Genomic DNA, 20,561 nt, shown 5'->3' with positions numbered 1-20,561 from the left:
AAGGGAAGCGCTGCTCAGCCAGAAGCCAGGCTCATGGCTGGCGAGTGCAGCGGTGGTGGTAGGAGCCTCTCCTGCCTCCGTGGCAGTGCTAAGGATGTCCAACTACCAGCTTAGGCCCTCAGAGAGTGGGCCTAAGCCCTCTGTTGGACATCCCCCAAGGGCTCCCAGACTGCGAGAGGGCGCAGGCCCGGCTGAGGGACCGCCCCCCCCCCCAGTGCACAAATTTCGTGCATCGGGTCTCTAGTATATACATATAACGAATCATATTGTACACCTGAAACTATTATTATCTGTCAATTATACCTCAATTAAAAATCTTTTTTGATCGCACACTTTTCGAGTCTGCTGGTGTTTGAACAAAATGTCCCCAACACAATCTATTATTTGTTGCTTCTCTTTCCATATTTTGCAAGCTTTTCTCAACTCATTGCATTGGATGGTTGGTCCTGTCCAGGTTGCCCAGATCCCTCCTGTTAAACATCCACAGCTGCCAAACCCTGCGTTTGCCTCCTGCCCTCATCTGAGTGGACCCTCAGCAGGAATGGACAGAGCTGGCATTACCCTCCTTCCTGCAACACCCCCTCCTGCCTCCTGCACACACTCTGCCTGGTTCCTCTCCTTCCCTGGCATCTTCCCTCTTGGAACTCCCACCACAGGAAGGATTATCCAGGCTCCGACCTGGTTCTCTTTCTCTCTCTCACTCCCTTCCTGCCTGGTAGGTATGCCCAGTCCCAGAGTCTTAGTTATATCGACGTCCTGACACTCCCAGATACTTCACTCAGCCCTGTGGGCTAGACTGTGGGCATATGTCCAATTACTGACATGACACATCCACTTGCCTACCTAAGTAGGAATTTCAAACTTAGCAAGTTCAAAACAGCACACGCCCTTCCCTGGCCCCTAACCTTGCTCCTCCCGTCCCCCCATTCCAGAGGTTGGCAGCATGGTCCACACACCTGGTAAAGCTGAAGGCGGTGGAGCTGCCTGGTTCCCTTCATAGTGCTCAGCTTTTGGAGTCTACCCCTGAATTCTTAACCCAATTCTGACCCCCCACCTCCATTTACACCATCTCCTCCTGAAGCCCCTCGTTTCTCCTCTGTGCTGCTGCAACGGGCTTCTAACTGGTCTCCCATTATAAGCTAAAGCAAGAATTTTAAAAAGGGTGTGGCAAAAGTAGGTTAACAGTTGTTCCTATGGCAATAATACAGTAACTAATAAGAATGCAAGAATAAACTGTTTTGGGTTCTCACAAGTGTAAACTTGCTTTTGTCCCACCCTGTATAAATCAGCTAATGTGACTTTTCTGTTTAAACCCTCCATGATTTGTGATGTTATTGAAAATAAAGGCCCACTAACAGTGACACTGCTAACAGTGACCACAAGGCCCTAAGTCCAACATGAACTGGCCCCTGCCCAACCCTCCCAGCTGGCTCTTCTCTATTATGCTCCAGCCACCCTGGACTTCCTTCTGTTCCTCGAACACATCTGGTCCTCCCCTCTCAGGGCCTTGTGTTTGAGCCCTCTGTGTGAAGCACTCTTTCCCAGTCTTCCTGTGGGTTTCTTCTCGGGGTCCAGGTTGTAGATCAAATGTCATCTCTTCAGAGAGGCCTTCCTGATCCCCGGACCCCACCAGCCACCTTTTCCTCCTTCCCGGCACTGGCTGGTGTTGGGATGATTGATGAGTGCACTGCTCTATTCTCCCTCCTCGTCGGGAGCGTCAGGGAAGGCAGAGCACAGGCCTATCCTATGCGCCTGCATGCCCGCAGTGTCTACATCACTGCCTGCTTACGGTAATTCCTTAGTAAATTCTCTAAACAGTGCTCAATATGTGCCCTGAATAGCTTGAGGTGATTACAGCTGCCACAATAATGAGTTCATCTACATTTTATTCTGGAGTGAGTGGTGAAGAAGGCAGACTCAGGGGTCAGACTGCCTGGTTTTGAATTCTTAAGTGCTATGTGTGTGTGGGGGTGTGAGCACCTGCACACATGTATGCATGTGTGCATGTGTGTGCATGTGTGTGTGTTGTATGCGATCTTGGCACTACTTAGCCTCTTTAAGCTTCAATTTCCTCAACCATAAAATGGGGTAATTTCTCATATAAAAATGAAGTGATTGGTTCCTAGCTAACACTAAATAAATGTTAGCTGGTTCTTAAGTTGTAATTTCTTTTGTATCGCTCTAAAACTTGCCCCATAAGACAGTGAAATTTAGATGGTTTCCAACCAGTAGGTTGGTAAAATTTTAGGAAAGGCTTTGTTTGGATTTTTAAATTCTATAGAAAACTTCCTACACCCTGATAGACCCTGGATGACTACATGCTGACCTATTAATAACATGCTTTAGGAAACAATTCAATAGAGATATGGCTGAGTCTAATTTAGTGCTGGATAAGTAAAATAGGAAGCTTTCTTACTTTCCGTCATAATAGCCTAAGAATTTACCTAAAGTTCTTGTTCTCAGGGATAAAAATATACTGAAATCTCTCAGGTATTTTTAAAAATCATTACCCATATTTTACAAGGCCAACGAGCTAGTTTTTTTATATTAGGCACTGGAGACTGAACCTTAATAGCTCTTCATTCTAACTCTGTCCAGCTTCCTTATCCTCCTCTTCACACACAGCCTATCTGAAGTCACAGACACCTAATGGCGGGTTGGCTAAGTGAGCTCAGTGTTATCACGTGGGAAACTGTGCATTGGAAAAAATAACCCACCGTCTTTGCCGAAGTCCAGGGCATGAAACATACATGCATATAGAACTAGGGGTGCATTTCCCCACATTGAGTAGCTCTCGCAGGTGATTTCAAAGGCGGAAGAGGACTGGTGGTTCATAAGCTTCTACATGAAGACCACGTTTAAATAAATAAAAGTAAAGACCATGCTGTGGATGGTTTGGGTCTATTGGAGCGAGATACTGAAACCAGTTTCAGAGATAGAGACATTTTTCCTCTTTTCATGTGAAAAGTGAGCATATCTTATAGATACTGCAGTTAATTTTTAAAGTTCATTTGTAACCATGTAATACTTCATATGTTTCTATTATATCACTTATTATAATATCACCTATCATTTTATATTCTTTTTTAAATATGCCCATCTCTGCTGTTAGATATCAGGAACTGTGTCTTAATCATATCTGTACCTGTACTGTCTCACACACAGTAGGGCCTTAAAAAGTACTGGCTGAATTGAGTCCATAGGCTATGACTTAAACTGCTGTGAATTCATTGAGCATCTGTAGCATAAAGGCAATACACACTAAAATTCACTACAGTCCTACCCCTGCTGAAAGCAGGTAAAGTCTTTAATTTTAAGGTGCTCTATCTGAACTTGGATTTGGGTGACGAGCCTGATCATCATTAACGAACAGGTTTTTAATGGAAGCTTTAAGTTCCTTTTATGACATTCCAAAATATTTCAAGGAGTTTGCTACACAGTCTGCCCAAGACTAATACTTATTGCTAACTTGTTAAATGTTAAAAACCTTTGTTATTCTTTTTCTCTTACTTTAGCACTTTGATGTGTGTATGACACAGTGGTTAAGAATATGGGCCCTGGGGAGAGACTGCCTGGGTTTACATCCTGGTGTAACTTTGAATGAGTCTCTCTAACCTCTCTGGATCTCAGTTTACTCATTTGTAAAAAGGGACTAGTAATAGTACCTCATAGGCTTTCCGTGAAGTTTAAATGGTTACGTATGTGTATTATGTGTGCATTTATGAGTCCCATGTAAGTATTAGTTACTACTAGAAACAGAATGTTTGCTTTTATTAACAGGGCAAGGTCCTTCGAGGAGCTCACAAATGTTTGCTTTCAAAGATAATGCAGAGGCACCTTTTAGCAGAAGTCAAGGTGCACACTTTTATGAGTGATAGCAGTTTACTTCTAAAACCAAACTGTCAGTTCTTGAAGGCGCTCACATCCTGCTTTCTTGTACTTTAAATAAGGAAGAAATTCGGCTGTATTAAACATGCAAAGTAGTTCAAAGATGAAGATTCATGTGGTGGAGACCTCAGGAATTTTAACTTTCTTTCTGTATTTTAATTAGTATTGTGAAAAGATGCATATTGATTTATGGATTTAGAGATGATACAACACTGCGGTGCTTAAAACACTTCCAACTTAAATTATTGGCATCAATCACAATGCAATAATAATCTAAAACTATATACTCTGATATCAAGGTTTCTAATTCTCTACAGGCTGAGTCTTGTCCAAAGTGAATTGATAGAAACATTCTATTCTCTGCCTGCCTCTCTTTAAGTCTTAGTTATCAGGAATAGCAGAGTCTTAAAAGAGGGAAAATTCTAGAATTTAAGACAAATGAGAATACTTAAAAATATTCCCTTATTCTCACGATTTCCTAAATAATTTAGAGTTTAACTTTGGTTGATAGATACAGTATTTCAATATGTTTTCATTCTTTTTTCCCTAGAGAAAGCAAAAGTAAATTGGATACTTTACATTTTAAATAAATTAAGTTAATGTAGCTGAAATGTTTCAAATGGAAAGGAACACATGTTGACATTAGATGCGGTTGATGCATGCCTAAGTGTTGGGACTGTTCTATTTACTTATACATTTTTCGGGAGAAATGAGTTCTGTGTCACGACACCATTGTGCTGTTTGCACTGGGGAAGCATATTCACAATGAAGCCCTGAGATGCTGAAGCTGTTGACCATGCACACTGCTGACCACTGCCCCACACCTCTCCTCACCTTCAATGAACACCTCGGCGGATGTTGTGTCTGAGCCGCTGGGGTTCGTAGCCAGACAGGTATAGCGACCTGTGTCTTCCTCAAAGGCTTCTGCGATGACCAGGGTATGCAGGTCCCCACCCTCGCAGTGGATCTGAATGTCAGGAGTGTTGTGCAGCTCCTTCCCCTCACAGAACCATCTGCAGGCCAAACGGAGGCCAAAGGAAAGGAGAGAAAGAAAGGAAATGGTGGTGGTTAAAATAATAAAGCAGAAGTGGAAGGCTGGGTGCGCTATAATCAGATGCTTGTTCAATCAAAAAAGACCCAGTAAGCCCACTTCTAGGAATGCATCCCAAGAAAACAAACACCATCAGAAAGGATATATGCACCCCTATGTTCATAGCAGCACAATTCACCATAGCTAAGATTTGGAAACAGCCTAAGTGCCCATCAGCAGATGAGTGGATTAGAAAACTGTGGTACATCTACACAATGGAATACTATGCTGCTGTAAAGAAGAAGGAATTCTTACCATTTGCAACAGCATGTATGGAACTGGAGAGCATTATGCTACGCAAAATAAGCCAGTCAGAGAAAGATAAATATCACATAAGCTCACTCATTTGTGGAATATAATGAACATAAACTGATGAACAAAAATAGAACCAGAGACATAGAAGCATCAACAAACAGTCCAACCGATGAGGGAAGGCAGGGGGTGAGGGGGTAAGAGATCAACCAAAGGACTTGTATGCATGCCTAACCCACTGGTCGGCAAACTCATTAGTCAACAGAGCCAAATATCAACAGAACAATGATTGAAATTTCTTTTGAGAGCCCAATTTTTTAAACTTAAACTATATAGGTAGGTACATTGTTATTAACTTCATTAGGGTACTCCTAAGCTGGCCTTTGCTAAAAACGTCCTCAATCTGATTGAGATACGTTCGCTGAGGTCGACCCCTTCCAACTCTCCCATCCACACTCATCTTGTAGCCAGTCTCACTCAACTCGTGCATGAGTCGAGCGCGCCTCCCCCGCGCTACGTATCTCTTGGCCCACCTGCGCCACGTCTTCTGTCGCCCCACCGACCAACCTACCGACACCCCCCACTTCTTCTAACGCCACTTCTTCAAAATAGACTCGCCCAGGCCGAAAACCGACTTCTGCGCATGAGCCACAAAGTTTCAGTTGCACTGTATGTGCGCACCCGCACGTGGTATTTTGTGGAAGAGCCACACTCAAGGGACCAAAGAGCCGCATGTGGCTCGTGAACCGCGTTTGCAGACCACTGGCCTAACCAATGGACACAGACACTAGGGGGGTGAGGGCATGTGCCAGGGAGAGGTCAATGGGGGAAAAAGGAGACTCATGCAATACTTTAAAGAATTTAAATTAAAAAAAGAGCTGTGTCCACGTTACTGATGGGAACTCTACATTTTAGACCATGAGATGAATGACTAGACAATTCCCACAGGTTTTGTTTGTAAAGCACCCTGTATGTTTTATCAACCTGGAAATAAGCGACATTGTCCAACTTGGTGAGACCATTCCAGTTGCAGAAGAAAAGGAACAGAAATTCAGTGTCTTATAAAATGTTTTATAATAAATGACTCTTACATTTCTTCCACTTTTATCTATTACTCTTATCTAAAGAAAAATATGAAAGTAATACAAACGTTATGCTCAAAATATCTATTGTACCAAGGGAAACTAATCATCGCGTTAAAAATATCAGAGGCAGCAATATTTTCATTGACCCTAAGACTTCTGATCAACGGAGCAATAATAGATTTAATGCCTTCCACATTTCCGATATTTACAAATGTTTCTAGCAGACCGCTTGGCTCCCACAACTAGAGAAATGGAGCAGTTGTAATTCATTTTTGCTGGTCAGCACTTTTCCTTCCCCAAACAACCAGGACGTTGGTGTGGGAGGCTGCAAGCTGCCAGACTATTTTAACACAAGTTCTCTCTCACACTCTTTCCTTTATTCCCCCAGCACCTCAAACTCTCCACAGGAGTTTCATAAAAACTATGAAGCTGCCCCAACCTCCTCCCCACCACCTCCCGCCAAATGTGATTTATTTTTAAAGAAATACGTAGGAATGTGCCACTTACAATGGAAAGGATTGAAGTCTCTGGGACTGTATTGTCCATTGAGCTCTTAATTAGCACTTGGAGATTTCCTCTGAGTCTAATCTTCTAGAAAATTCTTTGGCCTTGGTACCCTTTTTGTAAAAATATGGTACAGAAAGCTTTTTTTTTCTGTATTTATATAGCTTAAAATAGGTATGTGTCTATATTTAACCTGAAAATAATGTTAACAAAGCAAATCTGTTTGCTAACACTCCAGATTGTTAATACTCCAGTATTATCTCTCCAGAAACTTCATTAAAAATAAATATGGGATACTCACAAAACATATATGATTTGGGGAATTAAGATACCTTACACACACACAGCCCCCAGTCAATGGAGCAGCCTACACAATGCATGCAGGTTACTTTGGAGGCAACTGAGAAGAGCAGTATTTCCTGCTTCCAGGGTATTTTGTGGTTTCCTTTGTTTTCTAGTCTTGGAGAGCATTCCAGCCTGGAGCCATCGCTCAGTTCTTTCTTCTCTGTTCTCCTTCCAGGGTCACAGTCCAGGTCTTCACCCATGAGAACTATGGCTTACATTTTAATTAATCTGAAATCTTTTCATTGATCTCTTCATCTCCAGTAAGTTATGGATCTTTTCTATATCCTGTAGCAGATTAAAGTTCTTGAAACTGTTCCCTACATACATCATCCCCTAAACTTCAGATCTGTGTTGAGGCATTCCATAGAACTTGGCCCTGATTTTATTTTCTATCCTTTTCCTATACTAATCCGCTGTTTCTGTCAAATATTTGCACGGATTTATTGTCCGTGACACGGCCCTCATGTATTACTTGCCCACGTTCCCCTCCTTGGAAGTCTCTCCTTACACTCTACATTCATCCCACCCAGGAGCTCCTCCTCCTTACAGCCACGTGAAAGGCTCCTTTGACAGATTAAATGCAATCAAACACCTGCTTGCTTGGCAGCTTCTACGTGGAAAGCATTGCATTACATACCACAGGAAACAGAAAGAATACCTGGTAAACTCTGAAACTAGTTGAGGTGTTTGTCTGTCTGTAATGCCAATTAGAATTTTTTTAATCTTTCATAAAAAATCCATAAACCAACTATTAGAGGAAAAAGGAAGCATGAACAAAATGTAACAAAGGTTTAAATAAGAGAAAGATTTGCTCAGCCAGCATGGCTCAGTGGTTGAGCATCAACCCATGAGCCAGGAGGTCATGGTTTGATTCCCAGTTACAGCACATGCCTGGGTTGTGGGCTCGATCCCCAGTGGGGGGTGTGCAGGAGGCAGCGAATCAATGATTCTCTCTCATCATTGATGTTTCTATCTCTCCCTTCTGAAATCAATAACAATATATATTAAAATAAAAGATTAGTTGCTTTGGTTACATGTGCTTCATAGGGACACCTCCACTGACTCTCCACGGGAGTGTATATCTTGACCTCTCACTCACAGTTCAGCAAATGTGCAGCCTGCTGCAGGCCCACTGCTTTTTCTCTATTTCCCATGAGCTAAGACATGGTTTTTATATTTTTTAATGGAAAATTTTTTAAAGTATAATTTTTTTTAAAGAATTATATAAAGTTCAAATTTCGTGATCTATAAATTTTTTGGGAACACAACCATGCTCATTCATTTACCTACTGTCTATGGCTGCTTCTGCTTTAGGATGACAAAGTTGAGTAGTAGTTGCAGAAGACTCTACGGCTCACAAATCCTAAAATATTCACTATGTGGACTTTATAGAAAAAGTTGGCCAACTCCTGTCCTGAGTTCTTGCTCCTCAAAGTGTGATCCTTGGACCAGCAGCATCAGCATCATTTAGGACAGCGGTTCTCAACCTGTGGGTCACGACCTCTTTGGGGGGTCGAATGACCCTTTCACAAGGGTCGCCTAAGACCATCGGAAAACACATAATTACATATTGTTTTTGCGATTAATCACTATGCTTTAATTATGTTCAATTTGTAACAATGAAATTGGGGGTCACCACAACATGAGGAACTGTATTAAGGGGTCGCGGCATTAGGAAGGTTGAGAACCACTGGTTTAGGAGCTTGTTAAGGATGCAGAATATTGACTCTCACCCCAAATCTACCGACTCAGTGCTGATCCTCCTGGTAATGCATGTGCATGTAAAGGTTAAGACACTCTGGTCTATTATGTTTGGATCACACTAACTTGCTTCACAGAGTCCTGGCTCTCCATCTAGGTTATTCACTTCTTTAACATAGCAACCATATTTTATGTGTTTTGTACCTCTGGTCCCTTGCATCTAAGTGTATGGAAAATTGTGTTCTGTTTGTTTGCTCATCCCACCTCTCTACCAAAAAAATTAGCATTATTCATTTGACAATTGATGATATATCACTTCAGAATATCTTTTATGCCTTATTTTCCTATCTAAAAAATTGACTCCTACATTGCAGAAAAATGCATTTTTAAAACTTTTTAAAATTGATCCATAGTGTATTGCATGTAGCGGATGCTTTACAAATACTGTCTGCCACTCATTCCTTTAGAACATGCTTTCTATGAATAAACAAGTAGTGAAGGATCTGTGCCCTACTAGATTTGGCAGATGCTACATATTATATATCAGTCCATCAGTGTGAATTGATGTTAGCAATTCACATTTTCTTATCAAAGGCCCTGAGAAATCCTGCAGAAAAGAATTTGTTTAACATTGTCTAATCTAGCATTTACTTATTTGACCATGATATTCTTTCTCATTTAGCATCTACTAATATCCCATGTGTAGTTGCCAAATGCTTTTCTAGCATATTTATCCCATGGAAACTGTAGTTTAAAAAAATGAATTAAGATCAATTATAATCTGAGCAATAATGATAAGTATAAGGCTGAAGAAAATAATCAGTAAGCATAATAAAATGCTTGAAATATATTTTAATACTGGCAGAAAGATTGAGGCAACAAATTCATCTTCTGCAACAGTCTAACACATATATTTAGTCTCCTAAAATGGTTCATTACACCTTTAGCACTTGCTTAGGGTGAAATGGTGCTTACAAACTTCCTGGGTGACCTGTGTTTTGTTTTTTAAACACTCATGCGTTTTATTCTCCAACTCTGTGCATAAAACTTAAAAAGCATCTCAGATTGTAACACATAGAAGATATAGTGCACAGAAAAGACTAAATTTGTCCAAATCAGGTGGTAGGCATAATAATTAACATGAGCATGCCCTGACCGCTTTGGCTCAGTGGATAGAGCGTCGGCCTGCGGACTCAAGGGTCCCAGGTTCGATTCCGGTCAAGGGCTCGATGTTTCTCTCTCTTTGATGTTTTTTAACTCTCTATCCCTCTTCCTTCCTCTCCGTAAAAAATCAATAAAATATATTTAAAAAAGGGGAGGCTCAACAGAACGAAAAACTGACCACTTTAAAAAAATAATAATTGACATGAGTCATTATATTGCTTTGACACTGTCGGGAAAGTCAAACTGTTACTGATGTCAGTACCTGTCAAGTGATCAGTTCTGTGTTGTTAAACTTAGGAAGATAGGGAGTGACTCGAGGGGAGGAGAAAAAAACACCCCTGCAAATATTTAGATGGTAGACTCCCTTTAGCAACAAAAAGGGAAGCATGGTTCCCAGCCAATATTTAGATAAATGTGTGTTTAGTTTACGATTGGAACCGTTTGCACATTGGAGCTAGTAATGGCCCAGCAAAAGGGCCCTTCCCAGGAATGGCCAGTTCGTAGCTATAGTAAATGACTCTCCTTCAAGCACTCCTTTCAAATGAAAACTCACCGGTCCAGAGCCACATCACCACATCACCACCACTTCCTCTATGAGCTCTCAAACTTGGGGCCATGAACCCCCTGTCCTAATCACCCCAGACCCAGGGAGCAACTAGAGACAACTTCTATGCTCCAGAGCCCGCTGAAATGACTCAGACTGGCCAAGCCTAAATCTGGTTACGTTGCTTCATCCATTCCTTCTCATGGAAACTCTTGCCCATGTTTCAGTTTGCTCCCTCTGCCTCCTGACCAACTCCGAAGCTTCCCTATGTGCCCCACCCCACCCCCACCCTCACCAGTATAGTATGCTTCCTACTCTTGGGAACTGTAGCAATCTTTCAATGGTAATCATCCCATGATATACTGGCCTTACCATACCTGAATAATAATAAAGCCTACATTTAAAATTTTAAGTATATGATTGTCTAACCACTATGTTGTACATCTGAAACTAATACAGAATAATACTGAATGTGAACTATAATTGAAAAAAAGATGGAAAATTGTATGGTTTTTGTTTCTCATCACAATAAAAAAAGTTATTGGGGTGACATTGGTTAAATTATATAGGTTTCAAATGTACAATTCTATGGTACATCATCTGTCTATTGCATTGTGTTCACTACCCAAAGGCAAATCTTCTGTCACCATACATTTGACTCCCTTTACCTTTCACTACCTCTCCCCCACCTCCCTTTCCCTCTGGTAACCACCATACTGTTTTCTGTGTCTATGAGGTTTTGTTTGTTTGTTCATTTGTTGCTTGTAGTTTTCTATCCCAGAAAGGAATGAAATCACATGGTTCTTGACTTTTTCCATCTGACTTATTTTGCTTAGCATGCTATTTTTAAGCTCTGTTGCCATACAAAAAATTAACTCAAAACCTACTATTAAAACATTGAACAAATCAAAGAAGAATAAGCTTACAAAGAACTGACTAAACAGCTTAATAATAACTATCATAGTTTCTGCCTTAAGATGTATATGGAGAGAAGTTTATCTACTCTCACCTACTCAAAATGAACTGCACTTAAAAAGCATAAAATGAAACTCTAATCAATTTAATGCACATATCAGAAGAGAAAAATCAGCCTGGTCCACTGTGTATGTAGCAAATCAAAAATAATCACCTTCTTATCTAAGAGAATCCTAGAATTTTGAAGTTTTGACACCACAAAGTAGATGGATGAGATGTGCTACAAACATGTGTGATTTTTAAAAAAATTTCTTAAAGGACATTATTCAATTGGCTTTCTGGCAAAGGCCTCAAAATACTTAATATTTTTGAAAGAAGACATAAAAAAGTCAGATCTGCTGATTAAATTCTGACCTCCTGAATTTTTCCTAAATTCTTGTTGCTAGTGCAACTTAGAAAAAGCAATACTGGCATGGCAAGCTAAAATGTAAAAGCACACAAAACAGGACTAAGTACACGTTTGGTAAATGCATGGCACAGGTAATGTCTCCTCCCCTTGGCCTGTGGCAGGCATCACTAATTAATCAGAATGCTTTTCCTGGTGAGAGGGAATGTCTTCAATGAAACACATTAGCCATCTTCAACTTGGTCTCTTTCTAGAAAACACCTTGTGTCTTCCCTCCATATCCTGAAATCTATTTCTACTTATTATGAGGTAAGAATGGAAAAAAGGGTTTGGTTTAGAGGGAGCATGTGCAAGCATGTAATATGACTAAGAGAGAGTCTCCTTGGGTAAAATTCCACTTGCAGACACCCCGACATTTTTTTTTACATCCCATTTGTAATACCTGGAAGCCATTTATCTAGTAGATAGGACACTGGATAACATATTGGAAAATCAAAATCTATTTCTCTACATTTCCATTTAGTACCTTGGATAAATTTCAACTTCAATCATACTTCAAATTTGCTACTATAAAATGGTTAAAATATATAATTATAATTTTATAGAATGAGGAGATGACACAAAATTTGGGAACAATGATAGTTCTTAAGGACTGATATAAATTCAAATTAAGGGAAAAAGTTAGTATTTATTGAATGCCTATCATAGGCTATGCACATGGTAAAGATGGACTTGTTTTATTTCTCAACAACCTTGTAAAGGAGTTTTCATTATATTTTTCGATACAGGCAACTCTCATTTATTTACAGAAATGAAACAGAAGAATATGGACAATTCAACCCAGATAATCTTAAAAATTTCACTTCCCTCAATATTTGTTGCTTCACCTTCCACTCAACTTTTTCCTATGGAGACGAACAGGTTTTAACAACGTTTACTGATTTTTCCTCTCTAATCTCTGGTGGAGCTACTCATTAGTTATGTAATTGCCACACAACGGGTTGCTGAGAAGAAAACCTTAAAAAATTAGTGTGTGCAGTAAATCCCCATTCAAAAGTATTGAGTTAGACTGATTGTCAGACTTCAAGGCTATAAATAGGGTATGAAAACAATCTTGCATTAATTGGGTAATAACATGTCTAATTAATTCATTCAATCAAACATTTATTTATTCATCAAGGGGCTTATTGCTCTTCAATTCTAAAATAAGGAACTGATTCAGGGTACAGATGACAGCTAGGTTTCTTCTTTCATGAGACTACTGGTGGCGGCAAAGAGAGATGAAAACTCAATTACAGATACAAGGAGATGCTGAATACACTTCATCTACTGAACTTGGGTTCCTCCATCACATGGAAGCATGTACTGCTTTAAAAAACTCTTTAAAAGTTGGTTATTGCTTTATACTTATAGATTGAGTTTGCTTTGGATAAAATACTTAGGTTAAGATCAATTTATTAGAGAGGGAATAATGTAATGGACATCACGAGTCTTGAATTTTTGCTTTCTACTCACAAAAGATTCTAACAGAGAGAAAAAGAATTATAGTATTTAAAGCTCTGTAAGATGGCACATTTCTTTCTATTTCTGTGCTGGGATATTGAAATCAAGATTGTTTAAAATACATACTTAATTCATAATGCCTCCCCCTACCTCCCCAGGATTTTCCAAACCTTCTAGCCTAAAAATGAGATGCTGCCGAAAATTGAAGGATCACATTATGGCACCAGCAGGATTTGGTAGGATTGAAATTCAATGTTTTACAGAGAAAAGTTCACTACAGAGTGGGGCAAAAGTAGGCTTACAGTTATTTGTATAGAAATAATACAATACTTAATAAATAATAATACAAGAATAAACTGTGTTTTGTGCACTCACCACCCTGTCTTTCATTGTTCACATTCTACATCTCAAGGTGAGGTTAAAGGTAACCTCTGACTTGGTCTGAGGCTGACTGTTGTTGGTCTGAGGCTGACTGTTGGGGGTGAGTGGCTGTATCGACTGTTATGGATCAGAAGAGGTCGAAGGATAACTAAAATCAGGGGGCCCCAGCTGCTTCTGCGCAAGTGGCTGTCTTTGACAATCACCAATCCTGTCCTTCTTGAGCAGTAAGAAAACTGTCCTCCCTGATGTGGCCTTCCTGTTTTTCTTCTCCTATGACCCTGGCAACTAGCAGCAGGGGCTCAGCACTGTGTCCTGGAGTCGGGAAGTACATCTGGGGGAGCTCAGAACACTCGGGTTCGCTGAGATAGGGCAATGGTGCTGATTTTTATGAGAATAACCTCAACTGCTTCAATGACAGGAACTAACTAATCCACTGGCAACGTATACTGCCCTGCCCAGTATACTAAACTAATAGTTTATGTTTTTAAAAGTCACATATGGCATCGCTTGGCTTACACGTTGATTCTACCACTTAAAAGGAAATACAGATTTCATGACTGACAGTTTCTTTTGGTATCTTTATTTTTTTCTGAGCCACAACTATGTATCGTGGAAATTCTCTGTGCCCTGCATTTTAAACATGTGGCTTTTAAAATGCACAAATCCGACTTGTAAACGTTATAAAGCTTCGCCAATCAATCTTGGCCCATCGTCTCCAACTCTGCTAAGGGAATGGTGAATCTGAGAAGTCACTTAATAGAAACAACGAGGTGCTTTAAAATAAAAAGCGTGAAAAACAGTTGAGTTTTTGTTTTCTGCTATAGGCCAGTTCTCTTATGCTCAGGGGGAAACGAAGTGAAGTTGAAAGATGTCTGTCTATTTTTGCTCTATAACTCCACTGATGTGTGCTTCCTAGAAACATTTATCTTCAAAAGGATGTCAATGATTGCAGGATGGCAGATTTAGCCTGCAGCTGCCCCCTCTCCCAGAGTGCAAGCAGCCACATGGTTTCATGGAAGCGCATGCTTGACAATAACTGAAGGAACCAGTTTCTTTAATGTTATTATAACAAAAATAAAGGGGAGGGGAAAAACCCAGAGACATCAATGGCTTAGGAGTGGTTATATTTTCCAGGTGTTCCTTTCTCCCAAGGGAATGGCAGTGCCCAGCCATGGGCTGGAGAACCACCAAAGCACAACTGGCAACTTAAGCCCAAGATGAATTTTGTTTATGCCGAACTCAAAGGCAGGCCGCCTGTAAATATCGTGTTTCATACATCCGCAATTAAACACCAATTAATTTTCATGGAGCAGTTTTTGTCTTGTCACCGAAGATTTCTTAATTTTTTACATATGTGCATATTAAACACAAGGCACACCATGTTTATTCTGTCATGTGGATTAATAGGCAGACCAAAGTGAAATTAAGTCCTTGTCTGAATTTACTATGGCTATCATTTCATGACTGCTTAACCCAAAGACCAATAGCTAAATCTGTGTGGATGACAGATGTACTTTAACCTCATGGCCCAAAAGAGACCAATAAATAGATTGACTTTTTGAAATTCAAAGCCCAGGAAATGATAAAATAGATTTTGATTCCAAACGAGACTATGTCTAGCAATTCTTTCATCTATAGTCATTTTATCTCCTAAGAAATAAAGATAAAATAGAAATGGGAACACGTGGCCACCAGTGTGGCGTGGTGGTTGAACATCGATACATGAACCCGGCTGTCACAGTTTGATTCCCAGTCAGGGCACATGCCAGGGTTTCAGACTCAAACCCCAGTAGGGGTGTGCAGGAAGCAACTGATAAATGATTCTCTCCCCCTCTCCCTCCTTCTCTCTGAAATAGATAAAAACATATTTTTTAAAAAGAGAAGTGGGGGGCAGCCTAGCTAAAACTAAACTTCATAAATAATTTCATCTTGTTTTATATAGAGGTAGCTTTATGTTTGGACACTATGAGCATGCAGATATTCAATCACTATCCCTAAAAAAACAACAACTAGAAAAACAGGCAACAGAAGTCTACACTATTTGTGTTGCCAGAGCTGTTGAACTCTTAGATTGCTCCTAATATTTCCCCCATTGATGATGTAGGAGAGAGGATGTAGGACTGGGAGGCGGCGGTCCAGGGTTCTGGTTTTGCCTGGTATAGACCAGCTAAAGCTGAATGTGATCTCGTTGTTCTCTTTTGAGGCTTGAGTTTCCTTCTTTGAGTATTTTGAGGAATGAGCTAGACCAGTGTCATCTCATTAGCGTCTCAAGAAAGTAGTCCCGCAGCAAGTTGACAGATACCATTGAAAAAGGGTTCTGTGGCCAATTAGGTTTATGGAGCACTCACTGGGTTAAACATCAGTCTTTACCATAGACAGTGATGGCGAACCTTTTGAGCTCGGCGTGTCAGCATTTTGAAAAACCCTAACTTAACTCTGGTGCCATGTCACATATAGAAATTTTTTGATCTTTGCAACCATAGTAAAACAAAGACTTATATTTTTGATATTTTATATATTTAAATGCCGTTTAACAAAGAAAAATCAACCAAAAAAATGAGTTCGCGTGTCACCTCTGACACGCGTGTCATAGGTTCGCCATCACTGCCATAGAACTTTTTAGAACTTTGTACTCAATTTCTAAGAGAACAATGGCAGGCATCATTCTCTATCTTACTTGACAAGGAACAGATGTTTTGAGAATCATGTTGAAGGACTAGTGTTCTATGGAACACAGTTTGGAAAACACTGGGTTGAATTATATCGCTAACATCTCATCTAACTCGACAATAGTAACATTTAATGCCTGGCCTACATTTTACAACTACCTCTTCCAGTGCAAAGCCCTCATTCCCACTTGCCCCAGATTTGGTTTCAGAGCCCTTCTCAGATGGTGCTCTGGGCAGCCCTTGTCTGTTGGCTAGAGTTGGCATCTGAGTTGAAACATATATGCCATGCCTATGTTTAAATAGTATTTGCCTATGCCCAGCCAGTGTGGCTCAGCGGTTGAGCATTGACCAATGAACCAGGAGGTCATGGTTCCATTCCAGTCGGGGCACATCCCCAAGTTGTGGGTGTGCAGGAGGTAGCCCATCATGATTCTCTCTCAATCATTGATGTTTCTCTCTCTCTCTCTCTCCCTTTCCCTTTCTCTTTAAAATCAAATTATATTTAAAATTTATTTTTTAAAGACAGGGATCAATGTGAAATGCTGATTGCTAACATCCCATCTATCCTTGACTGTTAACTCTAAGAAATATTTTTTGGGGGGTTGGGGGGAGAGAAGCTGCCATTTGCCATGGCACATGAATTTACTGATTTTTTAATTCCCCTTTTGGAAAATGCTTTGGGTGACCATATATTATATGGTCCATATATTAAATGTCCAAGTCAGGACATTTCTGACAGTGAAATAGGCTACCATTAATAATTACAGGAACAAATGGGGATTGTTCCAGGCATACCAGGATGTGTAGTTGTCCTACTTCACCGCGAAGAGCAACCTGAAATGGTGATTTTGGTTTTAGTGGATATTTTCACTCTGCAAATGCGATTCATTCCCATGCGTAGACAAAAGTAAATTTCACAGTATAGGAGGGGATAAAGGGGTTCCCAATCCTCCTGTCACTCATTCACAAATTCTCAAGTTACACCTGTTAGTTACAAAAAAATAGATTCATCCTCACCAATCCTCTATGCAAACACACGAACAAGCCAGCATGACCTGACAAGTCACACTTGAAAGTTACCTGCATTTTGAAAATGTGCCTTGAACGCCTCCAAGCCTTCAAAGCGCTGGGGGAAAGAACGGATTATGCGGAGAGCCCGAGAGTGAGAGACTGCACACATGAAACAGCCAGAGGTGCGCATTCAGCTATTCTGTTGCTACAGTTAGGGAAGGTAATTATTAGCCATTGTCGTAACTTGGATTACATTCCAAAGGGGATAAAACGGGAGATGTTTTATTAGACACTGCTGTCAGTCTCCGATGCTTTTGGAACCTGCCTATTGAAATACCATCATTACCTCGGAATTATGAAACCCCAAACGACCACAACCAAAGTAGGGCATGGGGCAACAGGTCCTCCTGGTATCGTCAAGACTATGGAATTACAGAAACCCACGTACATCAGTTCGCATACGGACTTCCTAGCAAGCCTGCTGGTTAGTTCCTTGCACTGCACGAGCAACCACACTGAACACAACCTTTTCCTCCGCAGTGGAAGAACATCCTCCCCCGAAATTAAGGAAAATATTTCATCTATAATTTTCCCTAGGGCCGTGGTCGGCAAACTGCAGCTCGCAAGCCACACGCAGCTCTTTGGCCCCTTGAGTGTGGCTCTTCCTAAGCCTTAGGAGTACCCTAACTAAGTTAATAACAATGTACCTGCCTATATAGTTTGTTTAAAAAATTTGGCTCTCAAAAGAAATGTCAATCGTTGTACTGTTGATATTTGGCTCTGCTAATGAGTTTGCCGACCACTGCCCTAGTGTATTAGTCAGCCCCTCCAGGTCTGGCCTTCATCGTGCTGCCAGCTGATCATGATTAGGGAGGAGGAAACACAATGAAGTGAGGATAGAGGATGAGGGGGAATACCTCTCTTTCTGAGAAAGCTGAAACGTTAGAAGTCAAAGGGCTTTGCATCTCTATCTTTCATCTCATCTCCAAAGAAGCCTTCAGCGAGCACTGCGCTGGTGGAGGCCCCGGCAGCTCAGCTGCTGCAGGCAAGGAGGGCAGCACCCGCCTCTCCAACCTGGTGGATATTCTGGGAGGGCTCAGTGGCCTCCTCGCACAGTGTTCTGGCTCTAGTCTTATCTAATGATGTGCGTCATTAGATCAAATGTGGCCAGTGCGATCTCTGAGCAGCCCCAAAACAAAGGCCAACAACAGAGCGTGAGTGCACGCAGTTAAAGTGTAAACCTTTAGCTCATGTTAAAGCCGCTCCCTTTCCCGAATGCATTTCCCTCTTTTTATTTTGAATTCCTTCTGGAGGTCTACCTTTAGAGGTCAGTTTTTTCAAGGGGAGCTATAATAAATAAAGTATCCACTGTGTGTGTAGGGACGGGGGATCTCTCTTCATTAGACAATGAAAAGTGAGGTGCAGCAGGAATTACATTGTTAGCAGGTAGCACTCAGGGGCCCGCCCTGCACCAACTATCCTGTCCATTAAATAGCGAATGCCTTCATAAAAAATGTTGAGCAATATTTTTTACTCACACCCTCACACACACACACACACACACACACACACACACACCACCACACCGTATACCTACATATACACGTACCTGGATTTAACATCTGACGTGCTCCTTGAATCAATTTTCTCAAAGAGTCTCAAACATTCTGCAAGCGCTGCTTTGCAACTGCCTTTCTGATTCTAGCCACACAGGCAGTTCTCTAACTTCCACCTGTCCTCTTCCTCCCCACGATTCAGATCAAGCACATCCTTTTGAATCTAGAAAAGTGAGCCATTTCCCAAGAAAGCTGCCTCTCCTGCTTTCCCTCAGATCCTGGGTGTGTGGAGCTGCGGCTGGAGCAGGGAGGGGCCTCAGGTGTGTGAGCAAGAGCAGGAAGTCAGGACTAATTATACCTTGTCATATTTGGCAATCTGAGTAACGAATAAAATGGCACGTCTCATTTCAGTTGGTTTTTTCAGAGCAAAGTACCTCAGGCTCATATTTCATTCCAAGGGACTAGATTATTTCTTAAGTGCTAAAATTAGTGTTATGATTAGATAGAGACTTAAATCTTTTTTCTTTGAAAAATATGTTTCTCTTCATGATGAAAAAGCTCTCCTTATTCATCATGAAAATCCATGTTTTCCAGGGGAAAAAAAGTCCATATTTTCCAAAGGAAAAGAGCACCTTCCACCTGGCTACATTCCATCATTCCATATATATTGCATGCATCTAAGATCACACAAGGCACAAGCTTTAAAAACTGGCTTCAGAGACACATAAAAACTCTGCAAAAGACAAAATGAAAAAAAAAAAAAACCTTTAAGACTATTACGTGGGTGCAGATACTAGGGGCAAAGGCTCTATCGTATGCAATTTACTAGGTACAGGAAGTTATCATAGTTGCTTTGCTTACATAAAAATATATGGGTTTTTTTGTATTTAAAAATGTCACTGAAGATAATGGCTACATGTGTTTGCTGTGCAGGTAAAGGACAGCAAAACTTTCAAAACTTGTCTTGTGGAGAGGGATTCTAATTCTGAGCCCAATATGTGTATGTCAGGACATCTGGAGCACATGGTCTCTGCCTCAGCCACACCTCTCTTTGGCGTTCCTAAGACTTGCTTGGGACAAGGAAGAGTGCCAACAGCTCACTTTATCCTTTCAAGCCTGTGTACATGGTGAGAAAGCCTTTCATCACTACCTTCTCCTTTTGGCAATTCATGGACGTAAGAGAAATAAATTACACAGTGATAGAAAAAGGGGGAGAAATCCATGTTATCTGTCAAAGGCTATCTCACACTCATCAAACTCTCAATTTGGGGGGAGAGGGGAGAAGAATGATCATACTCTCTCTCCCTCCAAATTTAATGTTCCATTGGTCCACAGTTTTTCCAGGTGATAGCCTGGGCTTAAAACTATAGGTTGTCCCCCGCCCTAGCTGGTTTGGCTCAGTGGACAGAGCATCAGCCTGTGGACTGAAGGGTCCTGGGTTCAATTCTGGTCAAGGGCATATGCCCAGGTTGCGGGCTCAATCCCCAGTAGGGGGCGTGCAGGAGGCAGCCATTCAATGATTCTCTGTCATCATTGATGTTTCTATC

General features: G+C 40.9%; 1 protein-coding gene across 3 annotated transcripts in view; it reads right to left on the bottom strand.

Annotated features, from left to right (window-relative positions):
- PALLD (palladin, cytoskeletal associated protein) overlaps positions 1-20,561 on the bottom strand; it is a 383,511-nt gene that overhangs the window by 225,632 nt on the left and 137,318 nt on the right. For all 3 annotated transcript variants that reach the window (XM_006081879.2, XM_006081880.2, XM_014456605.2), the window contains exon 2: positions 4,723-4,901. In XM_006081879.2, the coding sequence (XP_006081941.1) occupies positions 4,723-4,901 (179 nt within the window). The remainder of the gene's footprint in view (positions 1-4,722; positions 4,902-20,561) is intronic.

This window comes from Myotis lucifugus, unplaced genomic scaffold (assembly GCF_000147115.1).
Source record: "Myotis lucifugus unplaced genomic scaffold, Myoluc2.0 scaffold_1, whole genome shotgun sequence".
Taxonomy (NCBI): Eukaryota; Metazoa; Chordata; class Mammalia; order Chiroptera; family Vespertilionidae; genus Myotis; species Myotis lucifugus.
Note: the sequence above shows the minus strand (reverse complement) of the source record. Positions and strands in the feature narration are given on the sequence as shown.